General features: G+C 41.0%; 1 protein-coding gene and 1 pseudogene across 3 annotated transcripts; one reads left to right on the top strand and one right to left on the bottom strand.

Moving 5' to 3' along the window:
- Window positions 1–16,585: 16,585 nt before the first annotated feature.
- On the bottom strand, window positions 16,586–21,025 carry LOC147455835 (vesicle-associated protein 4-2-like). Of its 3 annotated transcripts, XM_086514483.1 has the most exons (8): window positions 20,743–21,020; window positions 20,231–20,554; window positions 18,406–18,476; window positions 18,241–18,322; window positions 17,876–17,985; window positions 17,716–17,793; window positions 17,515–17,634; window positions 16,586–16,884 (listed from the first exon to the last, which is right to left on the bottom strand). In XM_086514483.1, the coding sequence occupies exons 2-8, from the start codon at window positions 20,430–20,432 to the stop codon at window positions 16,822–16,824; spliced, it is 726 nt and encodes a 241-aa protein (XP_086370609.1). In that variant the 5' UTR covers window positions 20,433–20,554; window positions 20,743–21,020; the 3' UTR covers window positions 16,586–16,821. The 3 variants fall into 3 exon arrangements, with proteins under 3 accessions (XP_086370609.1, XP_086370611.1, XP_086370610.1); XM_086514485.1 differs by having other exon boundaries at window positions 16,586–16,903; window positions 20,231–21,025; XM_086514484.1 differs by having other exon boundaries at window positions 16,586–16,881; window positions 20,231–21,025.
- Window positions 21,026–22,687: 1,662 nt separating this feature from the next.
- LOC147455834 (uncharacterized) lies at window positions 22,688–23,771 on the top strand (annotated as a pseudogene).
- Window positions 23,772–24,939: the final 1,168 nt, after the last annotated feature.

Genomic DNA, 24,939 nt, shown 5'->3' with positions numbered 1-24,939 from the left:
TCTAGCTCCCATGAATGCCTTTTGCCCAACATCATCTTGCTCCCCTGGTCCGACTCTGCTCAACCTCACCTTCCTTTCCGTGTCCTACCGTGACTTGCAGAGAGAGGGAGCGAGGAGCTTGAGGAGTCAGGCACCTTGCAAGAAGTGTCAGCAAGGCAGGCCCCTTGGCGCTTGGGAACACTCTCCCTCCTCCCAGTATGACTACCTACAGAGGCGGACTTTGAAGACGCTCTTCAGTGATGACTGATGCAATACTTTCTCCAACAACGCCTGTTGTCGAGCATCCTTTGGCATTGACAATGATGCTAGCGATGATCTTTTTTTATAGTTTTTCTACTTTGCTTCATTTTAATTTGTACAGAGGCATTGGATCAGATTCACACGGATTGTATCAGTTTGCCCTCATACAAAATTTTGCCCTTTTGAAAACTATTAATATAACTTTTCATTTCATTTCTCTCTCTCCCTTCTTCCCTTCCACTATGACTCCCTACAGAGGCGGACATTTACAAAGCTTTTCGACGACCAGTGCAATACTCTCTCAGACAGCGTTTTCATCTTAACAATCTTTCACTTTACTTCATTTTATTTTTCTGTACCCCGAACATTAGATTAGATCCATAAGGCTTGTATCGGTTGGTCCCATAGGCCCTTGGAAGACAACATTTCATTTCATTTCTCGCTTACCCCTCCCAATTTGACTCCTTACCACAGCAGACATTGACAAAGCTCTTCAGCGAAGACTGGTACAGTACTTTCTCAATCAACATCACAGATGTCGGCCATCCTTGGGCATACGACGACGATGATTTTAGTCTACTTTAGTAACCAAACAGTGTATTAGATCCACAAGGATTGTCTCTCTTTGTGTTCATGGGTAATTTTGGCATTGTAAAGACGGTTACTATAACATTTCATTTCATTTCTCTCTCTCTCTCTCTCTCTCTCTCTCTCTCTCTCTCTCTCTCTCTCTCTCTCTCTCTCTCTCTCTCTCTCTTCCTTCACAACCCCCGCCACCCCCCCTATTTGTTATGTTTTGGTAGTTGACATCAATAATGTTATATTTTTGACATTATAGAACATGCATCTATCTGGAACCTGAACAATGCAAAAGGCATGGTTCATATATAATTTGGATACTAGTGTCATACACTAACAACCCTCAAAAGTGAAGCTTATCTTGACAAACTTTGCTCATTCTAGTTGAACATGGTCATTGAGTTGAGAGAAAATTAGGTGCTTCAAAACTGCCTAAGCACAAGTTGCCTTGCAACAACTCATAAACTCGATAAGTTCTTGCTATTGATGTACACATTCATGTCGACTTCTTCTAATTGTTAACATGGCATGTGTCTATCAATATGATTATTCACATTTAGTACCCATTCTCTCCAAAATATCAGTTTTAAAATCAATAGACTCAAGATATTCTGGCTTTTGGCCACTTTACATGGCACTTCTATGGATTTTAATGAAGCATATGTTGGGCAATGCTTACTGATGGGTACTTACCTCTACACCAGAACTTGATAGCAACAACTTTCGGAACACTACTTGTAGCCTATCCAAATAGTTACACATTGAGCTTATAAGTACCGCTTGTGTTATGAGACCAATACCCACTGGTTTTCCAGCTTTGCAAACCACTCTGCAAATTTATATAGCACCTTTATCTATTTATTTGTACTAAAATTTGTATGCTTCGACAATCACAACTTTCTATCAATTTTATCATTAAAAGTTTCTTTTAAAATGTCAATGTATTTAGTGTATGATTAGATTTTTGTTGAATTTAACACGAAGTTATTTTTAGTGCTTTGTTTTTTAGTAAAAGTTTTTGCAGATAAAGCTAAATACAATGTTATCATATCTAGCTACAGGTATGAAATTTCTTAATGCATTCTGATAATACCCCTCTTGAAAAATCATTTCAATTATCTGCGATAAGTACGATCTATTTATGTATCTTTAGACCTAAATGTAGCATTATCTAATTCACGACAAGTGCTTATTCCATCTCTTCTCTTATCTTGGCTCCTCCAAATTCCCCCACCCTTCACAACATCACCTTATGCGAGAATCCTCTAGTTTAATAGTGGTTTGATAAATTACTGTTTATTATTATTAATTTCTTTTTAAGTGAGTCTTCTTGCAGATATTCTACCACCCCTATAGATACCCAAGTAACTTTGCAACTGGCAAGAATTCTTCCAAATACTTTTAACAAGACAGAATTTCCTTACTTGTTTATGTTATGTTGCAAAATCCATTGTTTCTAATGTCATGGCTTCTACTTTTGTTGATTGGAATCTTTACTGAGATGACTTGTCATACCACTGCTTACATGAGCTCAATTGGTGTGTGATGATTGCTAACATTCAAGTCTATTCCAATTTCATATCAAACAGGTAATTTATTTTCCACTTTTTATGCCATGTTTGGTCCATTGGTCACATGCACGTAGATTTGCCGATTTAGGCAGTGTGTCAATGCTCATCCTGGTGTAGATTCGCCAATTTAGGTAGCACTAGTTGTTCGTGCATATCCGCCGATTTAGGTAGCACGCGTGTAAATTTTCCGATTTAGGCAGCACAACAACAAACTACATAATCACGATTTTTAAACAATACCAAATGCAAATTCGCCGATTTAGGAAGCACGTCTTATTGGTGTAGATTCGCCGATTTAGGCAACATCAATCACAAAATCATGATGCAATGGCTGGCCACCGTTGTCCTTAGTACCATTTTGTTACTCGGGTACATGTTGGCAGATATTTGGATTTGGATTTGGAATGGGTATATGATGATTTTCTATCGCGAGAGTATTTCTGGAATTGAACTTGAGACTGATGAGAATTGATTTATTCAATGATGAGTGTGACCAATGATATCTTAAATCATCAGGGTATGACATATACTGCTTATTCTAGTGATATGGGACACTAGAATAGGGAGTATGTGGATGGCAGTAGGCATGAGCAATATTGTTTACTTTCATTCTTTCTTTTACTATGTGATGTTCTTGACACCAAATACTAATCACTGTTTTTAACAAGTATGGTTTGCAGATTTTTATATGCAACCCAACTGAGGACAATTGCTTTCTAACGGAGAGGTATGAAATGGAATTGATATTTTATTATCTAGTGCAGGTGACATGTGGAAAAGGCTAAGGGTTATGCAAAAGGATATCATCTTTATGAACATTTCATTATTTAAGTGCTCTTTATCAGCTAAGGCCATTTAATTCCGGTCGACCAATGTGTATTCATTTTTTTGCATTGAAGAATCTATAAATTAAATACGTGTAAGAGGGACATGCTCACTCTTGCACGAGGGGAGATTGCACCCAGTGTTCGTGTCTTTCTTCTCTTCTCTCCTCTCTTCTCTCTTGTCTCGCCGGCATAGCACTCCGCTCAAGGAGGTGCACATGCACACTTTCTTTATCTCTCTCCCGCTCCCTGCCTCTCTTTATTTGCGTACGGTGTTTCATATGCGCTATGGGATGTGCCAAGTATGTAGATTTGTGCTTTTCATGGATTGCAACATGTTGTTTTGGGTATTTTGCAGGGAAACTTTGCTCCCGTTTGTAGAAACTATGATGGGGAGTGTGCCACACACACACACACACACACACACACACACACACACACACACACACACACACAGGATAACAGCAAGGAGGGGGCTAAAAATAGAGGGGGGTGGAAAGAGAGAGAGAGAGAGGGGGGGGGGGGGGGGGGGGGGGGGGAGAGGGAGGAGAGTGTGTGTGTGTGTGTGTGTGTGTGTGTGTGTGTGTGTGTGTGTGTGTGTGTGTGTGTGTGTGTGTGTGTGTGTGTGTGTGTGTGTGTGTGTGTGTGAGAGAGAGAGAGAGAGAGAGAGAGGAGAAGAAGAAGAGAATTTTAGCGTCATAGAAAACTATCCCAAGAGACCTCAAAGATCTATGAGAAGAGAGTTGAGCTCACAACACGTTACTCAAAAATTGTGTGTGTGTGTGTGTGTGTGTGTGTGTGTGTGTGTGTGTGTGTGTGTGAAAGAGAGAGAAAGAGAGATAGATAGATAGATTTTATTATTGTCTTTGGAGGTCAAATATGACCTACGGGACCAAAGTTACATGTGATGTAGTATGTGTATGGCTGATGAGTGACTCTTGATGCTCCAAAATTGTGGTTATGAGAGTCGCAATGGAGAGCCCACACTGTGGCTGGGAGAGGAGAGTGTGTAGGTCTAAGTCATGGCTGAAAATGTGAGAGAAGCAAGTTCGGATGTGACCAAAAGCTGAGCACTCTAGTAGTGTGTGGTACTCAGACTCTCAAACTTTCAGTGACCATAATTGCACTATCGATTGGACTCTTCTCCATTGCCCCAATGCCCTGTCTCGCATCGAAGAAAATGGGAGCTAAGCCGAATCGCTGCGATAGTGTGTATCACCGACAAGGGGATAGGCTCAAGTATGTAAGTGTGATTACGATTTCCTCTTTCAGCAAAGAACGTGGTTTTGTAGTTGGGGGCAATATGGGTGGTGTAATGTATGAAGCGTGACCCACCGGATTTCTCCCAAGCCGTAATACATTGGCGTTGTAGAAAAGCTTCATTCACTTGGGAGTCAATTGAACCATCATGTAGCAAGTGTAATGCATCCCATCTCCTAAACCACTTCTTTATGTCTTGCATCCATCCTGTGCTCAAGATCTTGCTTTTATGCATCTTTTGAACTTTTTTGCTTGCTTCCCATGCAATTGTAGGAAGTCTATGTGAGGGGTTTTGACGCATCTTTATCATGTACTCCACAACCCTTTCCATGCCCATAACCTCAATTGGAAGAGATCCCGACTCAAGAAGTAGGAGCATAAATGGTGTTTGTGTCTTAACTTGGAGAAAGATTGTAAGAGAACGCTTTTGGACATTCTCAAACTCTTTCCAATTAGACTTTGAGATGCTCCCACCCCACACTTCAACTCCATAAAGAAGAATCGGTGTCACCAATGCATCAAAAAGATACTTCTTAAGAATCCAACACTTGATGTTTCCCGCATTACACATGTTCTCAATTGCATAATATGCTCTCTTTCCTGCTTCCAAATGACAAATAGCACATTCATGCCACTTGTGATTGGATAAACCTAAAGTCCAAGGTACTTAAAGCTCTCAACAACTTCAAGTGTCTCATTGTTCTACACAATGCATGGCTTCTCCTTATGGTTGGTTTTTACAAGCATAACTTTTGTTTTGGATTCATTCACAATCACCCCACTAGGTAAGCAAAAGTTCTCAAGGACAACCATAAGCTTTTGTGCATCTTCTAAAGTGTGTGCTAGAAGCACTACATCATCCACATACAACAAAAGCATGATTACCGCATTGCAAATAGTGACCTCTTCAATGCCTTCTTCTTGCATAAAGTCAAGTATGATGTTTTCCAATTGATCGATGCATAGACCAAAGAGAGTTGGTGACAACGGACATCCTTGTTTAGCACCAATATTACTTACAAAAAAATTTGAAATTCCTCTTCCCATGCGTTCTTCATCACTCCTTTGCCAAAGTTTGCAACTAAGGGCTTCCCTGTGTTTCACTTAAGTGAATTCTTCCATCTTTAAAGAAAACAAGATCCTTCATCAAAGCATCTTAAAAACTTTCACAATCCCTCCTTCCATGGTCAATACTATCACACCATACTCATCTATGTACAAAGCCTTCTCTATTTTGAGCTCTTTGCCTTGTAGGTTTGCATGATGGTTACCCTTCTCTTCTAACCTTGCAGGTTTTAACATCAATTCTTGCATCCTTTTAACAATCTCATCTAAGATGGGTTTGTCACTCTTTGGAACCACATTAATAGGATTAATGGAACTCTTAGGAATGCTTGAGGCTTTAATGTTATCATCTTGTTTCTACATTGTTGTTGGTTATCTAGCAGCAGGGATATTGTATCTTCAACCTCATTCCACTCGGCCTTTAGGCCTTGTTCACCATCTTTGTCCTGGGGTAGTGGCTCCAACTTCTCTTGAATCTCTTTCTTTGTAGCCAACAAAAATATATCTATCTTCTCTGAATTTAGGATAGCATTTTTTGTCTTTGACAATTGAGCATAGCGCTATTCAAATTCCCTCGAAAGTATGGTAGGTGAAAGTTCCTCTTTTGGCCTAACTACCCACACTAAAAATATTCTCTTTTTGTCACCCTTTCAAATTCCTCCATGAAATAATCTTCCTTCCATAATTCTTCCCAACCTCCCCCATGTTTACTCCTAGTTACCTTTACATGCTCTCTGATCTCAAGAGCCACAACTAGCTCAAAACTTTGTATCATCTCTGTTTTAGGTACTCGATGTAGTTCCATCTCCTTTACATACACACAAAGAATAATTTGCTACACCTTTTTATCAAATCGGTCCATGTTTCTCACTATTTATTGAAGGGCTTCAGTTGAAATAAGTTTCCTTCTTTTAGCAGCTTATTGTTGTTGCATAAACATGACAAAGTTTGAAATATTTTTTCATTGTGGCCAAATCAAACCGCATCCCCTATTTCTCTTGTTGCTCCATATCTTTGAATCTTTGTGTTGAGACCTTCAATGAAGCTTTTGAACCCTCACCCTAGCCTACTTCACGTCGGGTTCACACCGAGCCTTTGACTGTGAGAGTTCATGGGTAAAGCAAGTAAATTGTAGATGATTTGAAGCAAAATAAATACTTGAAAAGAAAAAAATTCCAACCGTGAAAGCTTCACTATAGAAAAAAATCCAATATCAACTCAAAACTCTTATGTGTGTGGTGTTTTGGTTTACCTGTAACCCCAATTGCATAGATACAATGCTCATTCGCCTTGTAAAAAACCCTAATTTTCCAATTCAATTCTGCATCAAGACCATTCTGTGGAAGCTTGGAAACTTTATTATGTTACTATAAAAAATGCCTATTTGATGAGAAAGCCCTAATTGGTGGCCTCACAGGTTCAAACAAAATGCCTATTTGATGAGAAAACCCTAATTGGTGGCCTCACAGGTTCAAACATGAGGTAGAAACAATGTGAGACTATAATAGGTCACTGCCTTTGATCACTTGTAAATGATGCCTTAAATGGCTCAAACTATGGGTTTTTGGCTCTATAAGCACTCCCTTAGCTTGAGAAATGGTGGCACTTTTGTTAATGTGGCATTTTGAGCTTTTTTTTGTTATTTTTGGATCATATTTAACCATTTTATGGCCATTTAAAGCTTAAAAATAATCCTTTTTGTATCATAAAAAGCACAAACGAGCTGGGAAAATTCCATAAAATTTTGGAAAAAAAATCTTAGGCTTAAATTTCATATGAACCTTAATTTTCTACTTGCCAAGCACTTTGGATGCATCTATTACGGCTATGCATGAAACCAACTATTATGAACGAGGATCGCCTACATTGGACTTTCTAGGTAGGACGAGAGCACCACTTCGAAACACTTGGTACTTGTACATTCATAAACCAATTTAAGCATGATATAAGAAGAGAAAACACGCAACAATATAATGTCCAGAGTTACAACACCTTGGTAAGGTATGTAAATGACAACAATCGCGACATCTGTCACTTCTACATATGTCACACTATGTACATTGTAGCACTTGATCCCACAAATCAAAAAGCATAAAAAGTGAGGTGAGTAATTTACGTAAACATTATGAACATGCCATGGCACGACATTAGTGGTATGATGAGCTCAAGTTATCGATCTTACCATTGGCTTCACGCAATCCCTAAGGTTTTTAGATGAACCGTTTCGAGTGGGATGCTCATGGTGACCACAATTTAGCATTGATATGTTCATGCTTTCATCTCTAGGCATCACATAGTCCACAAAATCCGAACGCTCTCCAATGCATTGCGGGACTTGTTTACAATAAAAGCACTTCAGCCTTCCTTCATTACCTTCACATGCTTGTCTAAGAGTGGTGTTTTTAACATGCTTCCAGTGAAATGTGTATAGTTAGCCCAACCAAAATTTGTAACTTAGGATATACCTCATTCACACAATTTAAAGTTCATGTACATAAGCTCTTTCTGCAAACATCTGTGAATACAATGTTAGACGTTGTTGCCTTTGTTTTAAGGTGAGGATCATATTTGGATTCCATTGCATCCATATGGACCTTTGTAATTTCCAAACGTTGGTGAAATTTCATAAATGACATTCCCATTGTAATTATTTGAAATCTCATTGAGTGCTATGATCTTTGCATAAGATATTCTTTTTGTCTTTGCTTAACAAATACTCCACTCCACTTTTATCTTTGATTGAAGAGGTAGCATTTAACGTTGTTAACTTCAGAGGCAGCAATTAGCGTCATTAACTTCAATTTTGAGCAAGGAGGTACATTGTTTAGAGTCATTGTGAAGGTTGAAGCAACATTTAAATCATTGTTGGCTAAAGCACCACATACAAATTTATAGTGTGATGAAATAGATTGTTCCAACACAAAAAATAGGCGATTGGTTGTTATCGGTACTTGAACAATACTGTTCATTTCACCGAATCGAACTTTTGCCTCCAAATCCTCGAATTTATTAGGCTTTAATTTCTTGATGAAGAAATAATTTTTAAAAACTATATTGTCATGAGTGAATGGATTAGATAATGTTTACATTAAAAACTGTATGAGGCATGTCATTAAATTTATTCAAGGATTATAAGAGAACAATACTTCTTTCTTAAGCAAGGTGAGTAAGAAAGAGAAATTTAAATTTAAATAAAACAATGAGAGAATTCAGATTAAATAAATCATATTAGAACATTTAATGTGATCTCTAATCATTGATTCAAAAGATATATTTACATTAAAATATTTAAATAGTGTCAAAAAATTTATTTTATTATTTATTTATTTATTTATTTATTTATTTAGTTATTTATATTTGTATTTATATAAAGGTTATATATAATCAAATAGAAATAAGTGGGGAGGCGGGGGTGCATGTGAATGTAAAGAGAGAGAAAAGGGGAAGGAGAAAGAGAAAAAGAGAGAGGAAGAGGGAAGGGACGGTGTGGACGTGAACGGAGAGAGAGAGAGAGAGAGAGAGAGAGAGAGAGAGAGAGAGAGAGAGAGGGAGGGAGGGAGGTCCCAGTGACAACACGAACGGATAGAGAGATAGGTGGAGAAGAGGAGGGAAGGAGAGGATGCATGAGAGAGAGAGAGAGAGAGAGAGAGAGAGAGAGAGAGAGAATGACATGAATGGACGGAGAGAGAGGTGGAGAAGGAGAGAGGGGAGGAGGAGGCAAGCATGAACAATGAGAATGGAGAAAGAGAAAGAGAGGAGGCAGGGGGAGTTTGGGCACAAATGTGAGAGAAAGAGAGTGAAAAAGAGGTGGGTACAAAGGGAAAGAGAGAGAGTATGCGAACAAAGAGTGGAGAGAGAGGAGATTAAAAAATTTTATGTGATAATCACATGGATTTTTGCACTACAAAAACCTACGTGGCATTGATGATTTGGATAGTTTTTTGTTCAATTTGAAATATGAAAAAAATAAATTAAAAGATCGAATCAAAATTTGGGTTTTTTTAAATAGAAAATTAAAAATAGCACAATATTCCTCAATTTCACACAAAACAATCGCTACCTACCATGTGGATTTTTGCACTTCAAAAATGCATGTGGCAGGTGTCACATGTCATATATGCCACGTAGATTGCCAGAACATGAAAATCCACATGGAAATAACACCTTTTTGTTGAATTTTTTCAAGCATATCTCTTTCCACGTGACAAAAATTAGTATACAAATGACAATATTTCCTCCCCCTCTCTCTTACTCCATTCGTGCTCCTCTCTCTCTCTCTCTCTCTCTCTCTCTCTCTCTCTCTCTCTTGTTGAGCACATAAGCACAGCCGGTGGCTGCGCAGTCACCCACTCACCCTCTAGAGGGGCATCGGCTGATGTGGCCAATCCTTTTTGGGTGACAGCTGCTGCTCCAGCGACCAAAAAAATTAGGCCTGTGATTTCGCAACCAGCCAGCCAGCAGGGTTTCGCCCACTTGCTCAACACAAAATTGCCGACTGTGTTTATGTGCTCGCCTACTTGGGTGGCCGGAGGTAAATATGCGAGCGGCTGTGATTATGTGCTCAAGCTTGCACGCTGAACACCTGCTAAGCCAAATTTCTTGAGCGGCCTTATGTGCTCTCTCTCTCTCTCTCTCTCTCTCTCTCTCTCTCTCTCTCTCCCCCGTTCGTGCCTATTTTTGCACCTTTCTCCTCCTCTTCTCTCTCCGACCAGCACCTCTTCTACTCACTCTCTCTCCTTTTCTTGCTCTTCGCAACACTTCTCCTCTCTCTTCCTCCCCTTCGCACCCATCCCCACCCTTCTCCTCCTCGTCTCTTTCTCTCTCTCCGCGATGCTTTTCCTCCTCTCTCTTTTGAATGCCCCTTGCCCCTCTCTTCCAAGCGCATGTCTTTGGAATCCCTTCCTTCCCCTCTCTCTTCCGAACATCTCCCTATCTCTCTTCCCATTCTTGTTCCCTACACCCTCTCTCCCTCCCTCTCCCCCTGCTCATTCTTTCACCTTCCCTTACATTCACATTGGATTCTATTTAAGAATCGTCTCTCTCTCTCTCTCTCTCTCTCTCTCTCTCTCTCACACACACACACACACACACACACATTTTCTTATTTCCTCCTTTGTCAAGACACAATGTTTACTTGCAAAATTAAATGTGATCTAGGTGAACCTAATGTGATATCCACTTTTCAAAAGAGTCAAGTGACTATACCTATTCAAGGTTTTGAAAAATGGAGGTGATGCGATGGAACCTTCCAATGTAGTGATAACTTTGGATCATCAACCAAAATCATCAATAATAAAGAGGAAGCATCTTTGTGGGAAGAGGTTGGCTTCACCGTTGAGTCGTTCTTTCACAATTGGTTAGAAGACCATTGCATGGACAAAGATGCAAGGCTTCCACCAATCTCTATCTACAAATTAAAGGTAAATCTTTCTACGCACACTCATGGCAATCATATCGATGTTCTTAAAAAAAGCTACATCCATAGTTTTGGTTATCAACTTATCTTAAGAGAGTTTCTCATCTCAGAGTGCATTCTTGGGCAACATCCCTTCAAATAATCATGCTCCCATTGCATGTCAGCCTTAAAAGAGATCGGCATCAAGTATGATGATATGTTGGGTTCTCACCCAAAGTGTAGACATATGCTAGACAATGCTTTTGTCGTGTGAAATGGTAATCATAGGGTGAAAACTTAGATGGACATGTTGAACAATGCGTACACCGAAGAGGAAGAGAATTATTATGTTTAATGTCATGTCATCAATTTGATTCTTTGGAAGTGGTGGATCTTTTGGTAATCTTTAGCACAATAAACAACTAAGTTTTCAAAAATTCACTTTTGTGTGTTCAAGTTTTTAAACTATATAAATATAATATTAATGTTTGTAATGCCTTGTGTGTACTTAGAATAGTTGAGGAGAGTATCCTTAGTCTTTCATCTCACGATATCTTTATGATGCAATGTTTGCAATTGGCGGAACCAACTTCAATTGTTGCACATTTAAACCCTGAATTACATGAGTAAGCTCAATAGTATATAAAAAAGAAGAGTCGAGCAATTAACAAAGCAAGTATGAATTCCTATAGCTTTTGCACTGAACAGCTAGTATGAACGGTATGTACAAGCAAACCCAATTGTGTTATAAAGAAATATAAGTGATGCATCTAAAACGTTTTTTTGAGGCTCTTAATTTGCCTTACAGGATGAATTTATGAAGGCATACCGTGCCAAAATCAGAAGCATCCTATATGTGGAGAGCAATGAGTATAGCGATTTGTGATTAAGTACGAGAGGAGAAAAGAAACATTGATTGCCAAGGCGGAGAAGAATTCATGAAAAGGGTATACGACTATGTGGCCATTGCCAATCCCAAAAATGATGTGGCGTGGTTCAATTTTTTTGTTCGTTACTTCAAATAGAATGATAAAACCAGCTAGTTCACGATCAACAAAACTACAAAAATTGCATGGAGTTCTCTCTCTCTAGAAGTGTAAGTACAAATTTTGAAATGAAGAGTTTTTATAGAAACTAAGAATTTTTTTCCACACATAAAAACTAGGTAGCAAGCATTTTGCAACAAGGTGAGGAGGCACTCATAAAAGCTGCTCAAAGAGTGGCTTGCTCCTCATGTTTATTGGTATCATCTTCTCAATATGATGTGATCAACTAAGATAGACATTGAAAGTAGCAAATCCAACTTGGATAAATGTCCATGAGACGGCAAGTAAAGGTGAAAGATGTGAGTTATGTGTTAATGAAACAACTAGTCGTAATTCCATGTGTTCCAAAAAAGATATTAGACCCAAAAACAAGAGTGTTTATAGATCACTAGTAAGGCCGGCAGGCTTCTCTCTCTCTCTCTCTCTCTCTCTCTCTCTCTCTCTCTCTCTTTGCGTCGATGTGCTCCCGAAGCTGCAAGCCACACCCGCCGCTTGAAGGAGCTTCTAACACGTGCCAGTGGGAGGAAACCGGAATTCCCTCCCCCATTATCCTTAGTATAGATAAAGGAAATAAAGGAAGGTGGTATTGGTCAAGAGACTCTTTTTTGGGATAGTGACCATTCCCATAACAACACATGCCCATAATAGCTTCCATGACAATGTGAGTTTAGTTTTTTAACACGTGCAAAACAAAAGTATTTGGATGAAAAGTAAAGGCTTGCCTTTGTTTTCCTTTACTATTGGGTCTTTTAACTCTCATACCAATGATAGTAAAGTATATACCAACCATAACCATAGACATTGCAAAAGCAACATGATTAAAGTTTTTTCGTTTTAAATAGGCTCGAGCAATGAAAGGGAACTCACACATGGGAGCATAAATTGGGCTTACCAGAAGAGACTTATGGATCAATATACATGTGCACCGAAAGTTCATAGTAAAGGGTTACATACACGCTTGTGCAATTGCAATTGAGGAGCCATTCAACCCCACTACCAATATGAAAGCAATGATATCCATAGTTGTAGCAAAACTTGGAAGTTGTACATGTAAAAATGATTTTCCAAATGGTGAGCTATTGGAAGATTGTACATAGACTAGTTCAAGGATCATGGCATTCCCAATTTTCCAAATCATTCGTTGGGTTGAGAAAAAGCATTATTCGGATTGAAGCAAGCATTGAAACCATGGAAAAGCAAGCTCAATACACATGTGCAAAGGTCAGCAAGATTGGACACCCATTCTATGTGAGAACCCCGTTTGTCATGCCATGGTACATAGGTTTCACTATGGATAAGTTTGAGAGTAGACAATTGCTTCCCAATACCCCCACCATCTCCTTTTCTTTCTGCAAATATGGATGACACAATTACCACAATAGATGCTAAAGAACTAAAACTGTTGGGCCAAAAATTTGGCACGAGAGCTTGGGAGAATATTTGGTGGACACAAAGATGGTATGAACATAGGAAGGAATATGGTTGCTACACCAAAAGTAAGTTCTAGCATGCTAGAAATTGCTAAAATAATAAGATGCGAGTTTCAATTGAGAAAAATGTGACATTAAAGACTTCTGGCCGCTTGAGAAGATCTCACAATGCACTAGAACGTGATTGTGTAATGGCATTTATTTATGGTACACTAACATATATTTCTTAGTGGGGTTGACAAGTAGTAAGCAACCCTGATGAAAATTGCATACTATCTATAAACCCTGCATAAATATGTGTATCATTAAAAAATACCTCTGAAGGTTGAAAGCCTCCTCTCAAATTACAAGGTCTGATATGGTCAATATGTTACACTAATGAGTTAGATTATGGTAGTACAACAAGAGTCTCACTTGGATGTTCCAAGGAGCGTGTTAGGAATGTGCTGGTACTCTAGATTATGGATTACTTGATGCGAATGAAGCAGAAGTTGAAGTATGTTGAGACATATCCCAACATTGGGCAAGTTGCTCAAATGACAAAGGATCTTGTTTCAACCCTTGTAGAGACAAAGCAACAAAAACAACCATTTATAATTGTGTAGCACACAAACAAAGTAAAGAGGAACACTAACAACGAGTCACAAGAAGTTTTGGACAAATTCTCACAATAATTCCCACATTGTGACTTACCTCAACATCATGCGCTTTTGTGAGGGAGGCACCATATACCTAGCTAGGTATGCAGTGCCTCTCAAGCAAAAACTCATGATGTCATACATAGATGACTCCGTTTTCCTACATGAGAGAATTTCTAAATCTTCTTGCGAGTGCATGTGAAGTGGCTTGGTTACACAAGCTGCTTCATGATTTGGGACTTGATGCGGTAGAGCTTGTTGCATTGTGCGACATAGAGTTGGCATAGAGTTACCAATAATCGATTATTCCATGCGAGGACAAAGTACATTGAGATGCATTACCACAACAAGCATGACCAAGGCTCACCAAAAACTTTTTTTCCAACCAGAGAGAAACAAGGCCTGCTTATTGGGTCAAAGTTTGAAAGGATTTTCTAGTTTTTACATTAGAACTAGCAAAATCTAAAATACACACGAGGCTGGTTTTGTGTTAACTCTGAGCACGACCACGCCTACAAGCAGGTCTAGGAGCATGTTGGGATTGCATGAGCTTGAGAATAAGTGTTGAAAAATGGAAAGCTCGACAAGTCGCAAATAAGGATGACAGATCTCTTCACATCACATAATGTGCTTATCGGTATTCTACATGTTTCAACAAGGACATTACATCTATTTCTAACTGACACAATTATATAACCAAACCTAGCTACAGCTTGTATCAGATAGATTTATGCTCATATGAAATATATATGCCTTTCTGATGAATTACACTCTAACCTCTTCCCCTCTTAGAGATCCAAAGATCAAAGTCTGTCAGTGTACCTGTAAAGGGAGTGGTCACAGCCATACCATATGTTAGCCAGGAGTACAATGTGCGCATTGAAGACCAGGGGGGACAATGGCCATAAAAGTAGAAAGCATACCACCACTGCTCTTTTCAGGGTTCCAGGCAAACTTGGAAGAATTTGATCGTAATATCACACAAGCAGATGATCAAGAAAGATGTGCGTACAATTTCGAACACATTTTTGGAACTCATGCCTGCGTACTCACTAGGATTTATACCTAGAATGCCCAGATTTGGAGCTTGAAATTAAAGGTCCAACAAATAAATGAAATTTCTCCATTTCAACCAAGAAAGTTACAGTACAAACTGGGATGTGTTAGCACTGGATGGAATCCATATCACATACAAAACGCAGCGAAGACTCTCTCCCAACACCCTTTTTGCTCACCACAAACACTGCCAATCTACTTAGTAATAATAGTCTCTCTACAACAGAGGGACACTTTCTATGGCTCTTCCTTGGCAATGTCTACAAAAGAATTGCCATGAGCAACAATTCAACCGAGTAATGTCATCTGCACAGCTCGGTTTCCTCCCGTTCTGAATAACAAGGATAGTTCTTCCAGGTAATTGTGAACCTCATCATCAGATTTTACTTTTACTTTTTTGGGCTAGAGCCGGCAAGCCAACAAGGCAAAAGGAGCCTCCGACCTAGCTGTCAAGCTAGTGGGGGTAGGAAGCAAGTGTCCCACCTTGAGGAGTAAAATGTATTTTCATGCCATGTCATTTTTCCCATGGCCCTTTATTAGTCATGCCACCCAAAGGTGACGTCAGGTACTCCGTCACCCTGCACACAGATGCACTTAAGGACCAAGGCCTAGAGGGGCGTGTACCGTTTGCGTTCCAGTCACCTCTAGATGAACCTCCTCATCCCATGATTGTACAGCCAAATCTCAGAACTCTCATTTTTGGGTGCATGAAGCCGGTTCTATATACTCTGGTTCCCCAATCAAGCTCCCAAACAGGAAAGGATCCTATACCACCCTATATAATCATAGTCATGTAACTTCAGTTGAGACGACTGAAGCAATGACTATCACCATCATCCACCTGATACAGGCTCTGGAACGAACCAAAAAAAAGGGTCTGGGAAAAATCTGTAGCAACACTTACAGGTAGACTATATTAGAGCACTTTCGCACACAAGTACTAGCTTTATTTCTCTCACCTCAGCAAAGCTAGATTTTTTTCTCAAGCTGCTACACTCAAGCCTCCTGTCTTCTCTCACCGAAGGCTGCTCTTCAAAGCAAACTACGCCATTCTTGGCAGAGTTGGCTCGAGCAGGGCTTCGATTTGAGGAACACGACAAGTGCAATCACTTGCTGCAGCCTTTGCCAGGTAGAACAAGCCAAACAAGCTGACATCAGATTAACTCTGCCTCCTCAACGTGCTTCCCTGCTGTTGTAAAATATATGAGAGCACATCAACACAAAGCAGAGGTACATCTCTTGATATCCATCGTATACGCCGGGGAATTGTAGCCTAAAGCATCTTCTTCCCTCTAAAATGTCCCCCTCAAAGCACATTTTATATAGGCAGATCATATTTAGTAGACAGATTTGCACCAAATCCAACTCGGACAAGCCAGAAGAAAGCACGACTACGAGAAAACTTGCATGCACTGCACGAAGGGATACACTGTTCCTCTCATTTTGTCAATGCAAAGCTCTTCAAATGGACCCCAAACAAGTAGCCAGAAAATCTCTCCAATCAAGAAATCATGCTCCCCACCTTCAGAAACTGGGTAGCACAAATGTTCAAAAATACATTCCAACGTGTGATACTAGCTTAGCTTTCGGATCATTACAAGTGCTCCCATATATCACAGTGACGTTAAGCACTTTCAAACGCCCTAGGTCGATCAGAAACTACCAAAATTATAATACAACATTCATATTACAAGTAATCTTCATGCAGAGGTGAGGTCTATGGGGATTCTATGCCTTCAGTTTGCTGTTTGGCTAGCCGCTTCTCCCGCTGCTGCTCCTTCTAGCATCAATTAGAGAGCCTGTTAGTTTTACGTGCCAATATAGACATCAAGGACAAAGAATATATAATCCAGGATAAGCCCAGATTCACCTTTAACTGAAAGTGCAAGGTATAGAGTCATGGTAGTCATCCACAACTCAGCTTCATCATGCATGGCTTTGACTAAATACTACGACATCCCCACTAACATCGTCATTGCCCAACAGTGGGTGTAGAACTAGGTACCAATATATGCTTCCCCAAACACAAACACACAAGCATACATCAATACAAAGGTCTGCCTACTAAGTTTCTGTCATAACGCTAGAGATGCAGGGGACTCAGACATAATGAAGCTAAGCCCAAAATAAGTAAAAATCAGCACAAAAAATAAGGTAGTTGATAGGGCATGCACACCATGAATATAGAAAGAACTAACACAATATTAGCTGGTTGTAACTCGGGTGAAAACTTTGCATTGTGATGTTTGCATGTCCACTTTACGACTAAAACATATACCTAGATAAATCCAGGACAAGACAGAATTGGCTTGTCCTTGGTTCATACAATAATCCAATCCAGCAGATATGGTAAAAAACAGCAAAATTTATATGCTTAATAAAGGTAGTTCTAAAATTTATAGATTGTTACCCATTCATCTAGAACTCCGCCTGCTGCAACGGTCTTCTGTACCCTATCTTCAGAAGGCTTTTTACGGGCTTGCTGAGCTGCCTCTGCTTCAGCTAGACGCTTTTTTAGCTTCTCTATTTCCTACTCAACAAAGTATGATTTCTGTTATGCATCCAATATGACACAATGGCATTCATCGTACTGACAGGACACAAAACTCACAGAAGAATGGCTTTGGGGATCCAAGAACACCACTCGAAGGACCCGTTCCACGGCCACATATTCCTTCTGCTCATCGAACTGGTGTAATGCAACAAACAAAGTGAATGCAAGCACAAAAACCCTTCCAATATAAAAATTTTAAACAAAAAACTAGACGTACCAGCTCCGGGACAAACTCCACTCCTTGCCTTACTTTCAAGCTCACTATCTTGAACTTGTCCTTGCATTTTCTCTCCTGATTCTGTTCAGGTGGCTCAATGAATTTCACAACTGTGGGCATCCATGCAAAAGAGAAAAGCCACATTATGCAACATATTCGTCAATAATACCCGTGTAATTCAGGAGTATTAAGAAATTTATTTACATTAAAAATGCAACAGTGCAGCTATAAATTGAAGTGCTGCAAAGTTTATACACAAAAGGTGTAAGCTAAGGACTAGTGAAAGACGGTGTCAATGCATATTATCAACATGAGCAACACCCACATTCTCTCAAACCAGCAGAAGCCAGTCACTTAAAACATACCCATTGCTATGACTGTCTCTCCAGGTGCTAGGATACCACTTGGTGGTCGCATAAAACAGCTTTTCAAAGCATTTGTTTGGAACTACAAAAAAGAACAGCTTGTGATTAGTGTCCTGGCTCAAAAAGGAAAAACATCCAGTGGCGACTTTGGAAATACTGACCAACCTTGAAAGCAACAGGTGAACGGCTAGTGTTCTTTATTTTAACAGCACTTGAAACCTGCTTGCCCGGTTCATCTGAAGATCCAAAACAACGCATTCAATTCTCGATAACTTTTTCTACTCCAAAATAGTTCACAGAAAAGTTAAAACTTCCTTTGAAAAGAAATATCCTGTCTCATTGCCTTGGCCCTTCATGGCTTCTCACAAGAAACCACAGCATCCATTAAGGATACAGCTCTACTATGTCACAAATTGATGATAGGAAAGAAACTGCTTTTGAGAAACCTAAAACAATCTTCCCCAGACCAATCGTGTCAGCAATGAATTATCCAGCTGAGAATTAAATAACAAACTATAATCATGACATTTCAAATAAAAGTGATAACACCCAAAATGCATGTGGTTCACAAGAAGTTATCATTCGATATGATAAAGCAATGCCAAGAAGAATGCATAAACATGTAGAGTGAATTCTAGATCATGCACCCACATCTAGCTCATCAAGTACATGCCCGAGACCTCTGAAACAGAACTATACTACAATGGAAGGCAAAAGCGCAGAGATTTCTTTACTACATCGAGCATCTTATCATATTTTAGGCATTCTTCTTGGGCTTGGAATGATCTAGCCCACCTGATCATGTTACAATAGACCAGAGCTAAGATGCCATAAGACATGCCCATTTGACACCAACTAAAAACAAGCAACTTCACCTTTACTGTTTAAGTGACAGAGGCACCAAAAAGAATGTGCGCAACCCCCAAACAAGGGTGGAATCGCTGAATGCAAGAGACGTTCAAATACACCATAATGACTTCAAGCTCAGCCTCCACCTCTATGTTAGTCGCTTGCCAAGATCCATCTTGCACACATGACATGACACAAGTGAAACTCACATGTAGACAGTGTGCGGAGATCAAGCTATGCTCCCAGCCATAGAGCCAATATAGGCTCACCCCTGAGCTTGGGAGCCTGCAACCATTGGGCTAGCCTCTACCACAAATGTTGTTGTCCCATACCACCAAGCTCACACTGATATGAGTGTGCAGGTAGACCTACCAAGGCCCTAGAGTCCAAGTCTGGTGATCACACGAGATGTCTCGCAAACGTGAGTCATAATTATAGGACTCACTTCAGAGGTGGCCATGTTCACACTTGGCCACACATAGCTGAAGCACCCATCCTGATGTCAAGGGATGTAACACTCTGCATATAGACGAGAGACGTTATTCACATCCTTCCTACAAAATAAAACAGTAGCTGCAACAGCTATTCATCTGAAAACCCTGATACTATGCAAGTTGGGCCCTATGCTGTCTTGTACTGACTTCTCAATCAAATACACAACAAACTGAAATACAATTACAGCATCAACTAAAACTCTGCTTGCAGAAATCATGCAATCCAACTCTCCTTCAAATATCCAAATTTTGATTAAGGCACCAAAATAAAGGAAGATTTCCAACTCTTCGGCCCTGCGAATCTCGAAACCTCTGGACACAAGCCTCTTATTCTAAAACCTGCATCATATGGACATTGCAGCCTGTGCCTTTTCGTGCTCTGATTTTGATATAATCACCAAGCAACGGGGCATCCTACTCATCTTATCTAGGGGATAATGGCGAAATAATCATGTCCTGAAAAAAAATTCAAACTGTAGGCAACAATGTCAGATTTTGAGAACCACAGCATCACAACAAAACAGGGGAAAAGTGGTCATCTCAACAAGGTTAGCAAAATGTTTTGGGACAAGCTAACTCTGATGCAAAGACAAAATGCAAATATGGACCAAAACCCTTGTAAAACTAGACAGGAAAAAGCAACTAACACAGAAAGAAGAGACGCTTGTCGGGGGAGAGCCGCAGTCGGCGCCTGGTTACAAGGAGAGATTTTGCAATCGCAGCAATGGATGGGGCCTTGGAAGTGTCTCCAGAGTCCGAGCTTTGCTGTTGGGCGGGTTGAGAGTAAGCTGCAGTGGCAGCAACAGCAACCTGATTTTGGTCTGTGGGCGCCCTTTGAAACCAAGGCATGGTCTTCAAACACTATCCCTGCCACTCAACGAGCACGCACGAACTGGGCCCTGCCTGTTTATGCTGTGTCTCTAGCTTGATAATAGCTCTTTTCAAGCAGAGTCGCCTGCCGATAGGAGCTTCTGCTGCAAGAAAGCCTTGCTAAGGTCAAAAATGGAGGCTGAAGGATTAATCAAGAAAGCGAGATAAAAATGCTTCCTCGTTCAAGTGAAATGTGCAGAGACTAGAGCCCAGAGCCTCTCTCTCTCTCTCTCTCTCTCTCTCTCTCTCTCTCTCTCTCTGTGCAATGATCCAAGACTCTTAACATTACCTACACATACAAGTATTGCCCTTTATTAAAGCACATATACAGGATTGATCAAAAGGAAAACAACGCCTAGCTTGTGAAAATGTGAGTCAGTCCTCCATCGCCATCTCTTCCCCTCTCTCTCTCTCTCTCTCTCTCTCTCTCTCTCTGTGTCTGTGTGTGTCTGAGGGTCTCTCTCTAGACGAGCACGCCCTCCATCAGACCCCTCTTTCTTCCCAGAAGGTTTTCACCCTTTTTCAGTAGGACCCAACTCCCCACCGGCTCTCTCTCATCGCCTCTGCATTGAGTCTTTCTGTCACAGTCTCTCTCTCTCTACATTGTGTGTAGGTGAAAGAATTACAATGCACAATGCACACTCCAATGCTCATCATTGTGCAGCCCAACTTTCATTTACGAAATTACAATAAAGCTCCCATATTTTACGACCTGCGCAGCTCCTATTGCAGTCAACGACGTCGCCCTGAAGGCGTGAGTTCACATGCGTCCTGACTCCTAACATCCTCCTCGATATAGGCTAGCCCTCACCAGTGTTCGGGAAAATAGAGCTTTCTCTCTCTATGGAAATAGCCCACTCTCGGTGGGAGATAACTTAGATTACAGCTTGTATCCCATGAAGTGCAATTATAGTCATGGGAGGGATTACTCTTGGGCGAAAAAGGCCAAATCTATTTTACACGAGTAGTATCACTCCTAGAGCAAGTAAATGTAAAAGAGAAGCAAGTCACAACAACTTGCCATGAAGGTTTTCGAGTATGATGTTGTGACAAGTGTTGTGTAATGCTTTTGTGGATTTATGTTGTGCCGGGTAGTGTTCTAGTAGGTATGCATATCATCTACTAACATAATATGGCAGAGGGGAGTGCACTTTACACGTGGCGCAAGCTGCGAGATGAAGGCTACATTCCAAAAGAGGGAGAGAGAAAGAGAGAGAGGCGCCTTCAAGCACGAGTGTGCTCTGCATCAACACTGTGTGTGTGTGTGAGAGAGAGAGAACGCACTGGAGCAGTCTATTAAATTAATGACTCGACTCACCGGCTGAGGAGCCATTTTCTCTGAGGCGGCGAGGCCTGCAGCTGCCCGCATGGTGATTTCGACTTCACCCTCCTCTAGAGTCTAGTCTACTGCAGTCCACTGCAATGAGAGAGAGAAGGGGGGGGGATTTCAGGGATCTGTCATGGCTAGCAACAAAAGTAGAGATTGGGCTGGGGCATGGAAGAGAGGCAACGTGGGGCAGTAGAAACTAGGGAAGAGGGGCAGCACGAAGGGCCCATTTGGAGAAGGGAATAGGTTAGGACAACCTTTAGGTGCTAGGAGAGCAAGCAGATTGGGGGTAAGGTGACAGGTTCAGGGCAGCAAGCGGACGGATCAGCTGCACGTAGAGAGGTTGCAAACAGATGGAAAGTGATCCCCCTTTGCTAAACCTCCTTGAGTTTGTCGTTGTCTCTCTCTCTCTCTCTCTCTCTCTCTCTCTCTCTCTCTCTCTCTCTCTCTCTCTCTCTCTCTCTCACACACACACACACACACACACACACACACACACACTAGCATACCCATAGAATCATTGGCAGTTGGATGCTTGGCACCAACTTGGGCAGGGCCAAGAAGCTCTGGGCCTGGGTTGTTTTCAGCGAATGCGACGTCGTGCTTGGCACTGCCTTGGTTGACATGTATGCCAAATGTGGTGCACTTCATAAAGCACAAAAAGTGCTCAAGGAGCTTCCTGTCCAGGATGTCATCTTTTGCAATTCATTTATTGTAGGATTAGCCCAACTTGGGCAAGGCATCCAAGGAGCACTGGCGTTTTTCAGTGGTTGTGAAGCGAGGCTGTCTCTCCAAATGCAATCACGCTTTGGGCTGTTTTCAGCTGATGCAAAGCGAGGGTGTCTCTAGATAGTTTATGACAGATTATGACAGTTTTTTATTTCACGTTATGAATTTTGTTTGTGGAATGCAATGTGAGGGTCTCCCATTGAATGAGCTTGAGATAGATATAAGATTGCACTTATTGGAGCTTGGGAAGAGGAAAGAAGCTCTAAGTTGTTAATGTGGAATGCGGAGTGAAGGCCTTTGTGCAAATATGCAACCATCTCCATTTTTGCACTTATTGAAGGTTATATTGTCTCCCACGGGCAAGGTAAAGAAGCTATGAGTTACATTTGTAGAATGCAAAAGTAAGGGCCTCTCAGCAAATGAACCAGGTGGTCATATGTGGGACTTTTTTGTAGGTTATGCTCAACATGGGCTTGAGGAAAGAAGCTTTGCTAAGTGGTTTTTGTGGAACTCTGAAAAGTGTGGGCCTCTCTACAAATGCCATTACCTGAGGCTATGCTTGCATCTTGAAGACCCGTGGATCTTGGAAAAAATGGTGACAATGTGCTTGGCATTACTTTGCTCAACCTGTATGATGTCAAGATTTTCCTTGGATGGAGGACGCGGGGAAGTACACTATTGTAGGGTATGACCAACTAGTGTAGGGCCAGGAGTGCGCCAAGGAGCGCACTCGACTCTTTCGAGCAAATATGAACTGAGGTGTTTTCTTGGGATGCATTTACCTATGCTTGCTCGAAGGCATGCGGCATTATCCAAGGAGTTGACATGGGCTAACAGATTAATGATGATGTTGTTAGTTAGGGACACTTGAAAACATTGCCATGCCTAGGATTGCTTTGTCTTTGCATACTAATAGTTCTGAAAGTGGGTTGTTTCAAAAGGACTCATAATAAGGGATCAGAATGTTTACTATGTCTACCAAATGTAGAGTATCTTGGGCTACTTTCAATCTTAGATGTTGTTTCTTGGGATGTACATGATGCTTTCTTTTGGGACCTCTCTAAAAACCCACAGTGATGCATTTCTAAGTTTTGAGACCACAAAAACTTGATGATAAGAATCTTTGAGGATGTCGTCTCTTGGAATGCACAAATTGCAGGTTATGCCCAACATTGGTAGACGATGCATCTCAAAGACATGTGGCATTATGCAAGAACTTGGAAAGTGGCATTGTGCTTGGTATTGCTTTGCCTACCATTTAGAATTTTGTCTACTGGAGTGTTTGCTTTTAGGCTATGCCCAGCTTGCACAGACTGTTTTTAAGATTATGGAGTGGTCGCTTTCCACTAAGCATAATCACCATGTGCTCGCATCTTCCTTAGCGATGTCTTGCTTGGTGTGGATAAAATGTCTTGCCAGTAAACTTTTTGGTGAACATGTATATCAAGTGTGGTTGTTATGATTGAAAACACGTGTTTTTGAGGAGCATCATATTTGCAATGTCACCTCTTGGAATGCATGTTCGCAGGGTATCGGTCCCTCCGCCAGGCACGTGTCTCCCTTTGCTTCATCCTACAAGTGTGCCCTACAACAACTACGGAAAAAGCAAGAACGGAGAGTTAGAGTCGGAGGAAAACGGTAACATTCGGAGCTTGCGGGGCTATAGGACCAAGTAAGTCACAGTTTTCAAAGCAGAAAAGGTCACGCACAAGATCTCGAGGCCCAACGCCCGTGTGGTGGTGCATATCCCTTCTAAGGGCTATTCGCCCATAACGACCAGCGGCTCTGTCGCTTGGGGCTTGCAGGGCTGCTGAATTGAACGTGTCACATTTCTTAGAGCAAAGGAGGTCATGCACAAGAGCCCAAGGCCCAAGGCCCATTGCCCATGCAGTGGTGCATATTGCCCTTCTACTGGATGTTTGTCAGCAATGCCCAATGTGGGTTGTGTCTCAGTCACAAGTGACCCTAGAGGGGTTGCCAGCTATCTATTTTGCTTCCTATCTACAATGTTGTCTCATGGAGTGCATTGATTATGTCCAACATGGTGGGGGTCAGCAAGGTCTAGACTGTTTTCAGCAAATGCAGAGAGAGGGCATATGTTGTTGATATGGGCAAATGCAGAGAGAGGGCATATGCTGTTGTAATGGGCAAAAGAATTCACGATGATATTGTTAGCCAGGGGTTGTTGAAAGAAAACGTCATGCTTGGCACTGCCTTGGTCAACATGTATGCCAAATGCGGTGCACTTCATAAAGCACAAACAGTGCTTGAGGAGCTTCGTGTCCAAGATGTCATCTTTTGGAATGCATTGATTGTGGGATATGCCCAATTTCGCTAAGAAGTTTTGGGTTGCCAGGTTGTTATCAACGGATGCCAAGTGAGGGTGTCTCTCTAGATGCAATCAACATAGTAGCGCCAAGAAAGTAGCAA

The sequence above is a fragment of the Adiantum capillus-veneris genome, chromosome 6 (assembly GCF_014529385.1).
Source record: "Adiantum capillus-veneris isolate H3 chromosome 6, ASM1452938v2, whole genome shotgun sequence".
NCBI lineage: Eukaryota > Viridiplantae > Streptophyta > Polypodiopsida > Polypodiales > Pteridaceae > Adiantum > Adiantum capillus-veneris.
Note: the sequence above shows the minus strand (reverse complement) of the source record. Positions and strands in the feature narration are given on the sequence as shown.

Bases quoted from the DNA above. Each gene is read 5' to 3' on its own strand.
- LOC147455835 (XM_086514483.1), bottom strand. From the start codon at position 20,432: ATGCCTTGGTTTCAAAGGGCGCCCACAGACCAAAATCAGGTTGCTGTT. The intron at 18,323-18,405 runs GTTGGTCAGTAT...TCTTTTTTGTAG, and splicing joins GTTCACCTGTTGCTTTCAAG to TTCCAAACAAATGCTTTGAA. The intron at 17,635-17,715 runs GTGAGTTTTGTG...TTTGTTGAGTAG, and splicing joins ATCCCCAAAGCCATTCTTCT to GAAATAGAGAAGCTAAAAAA.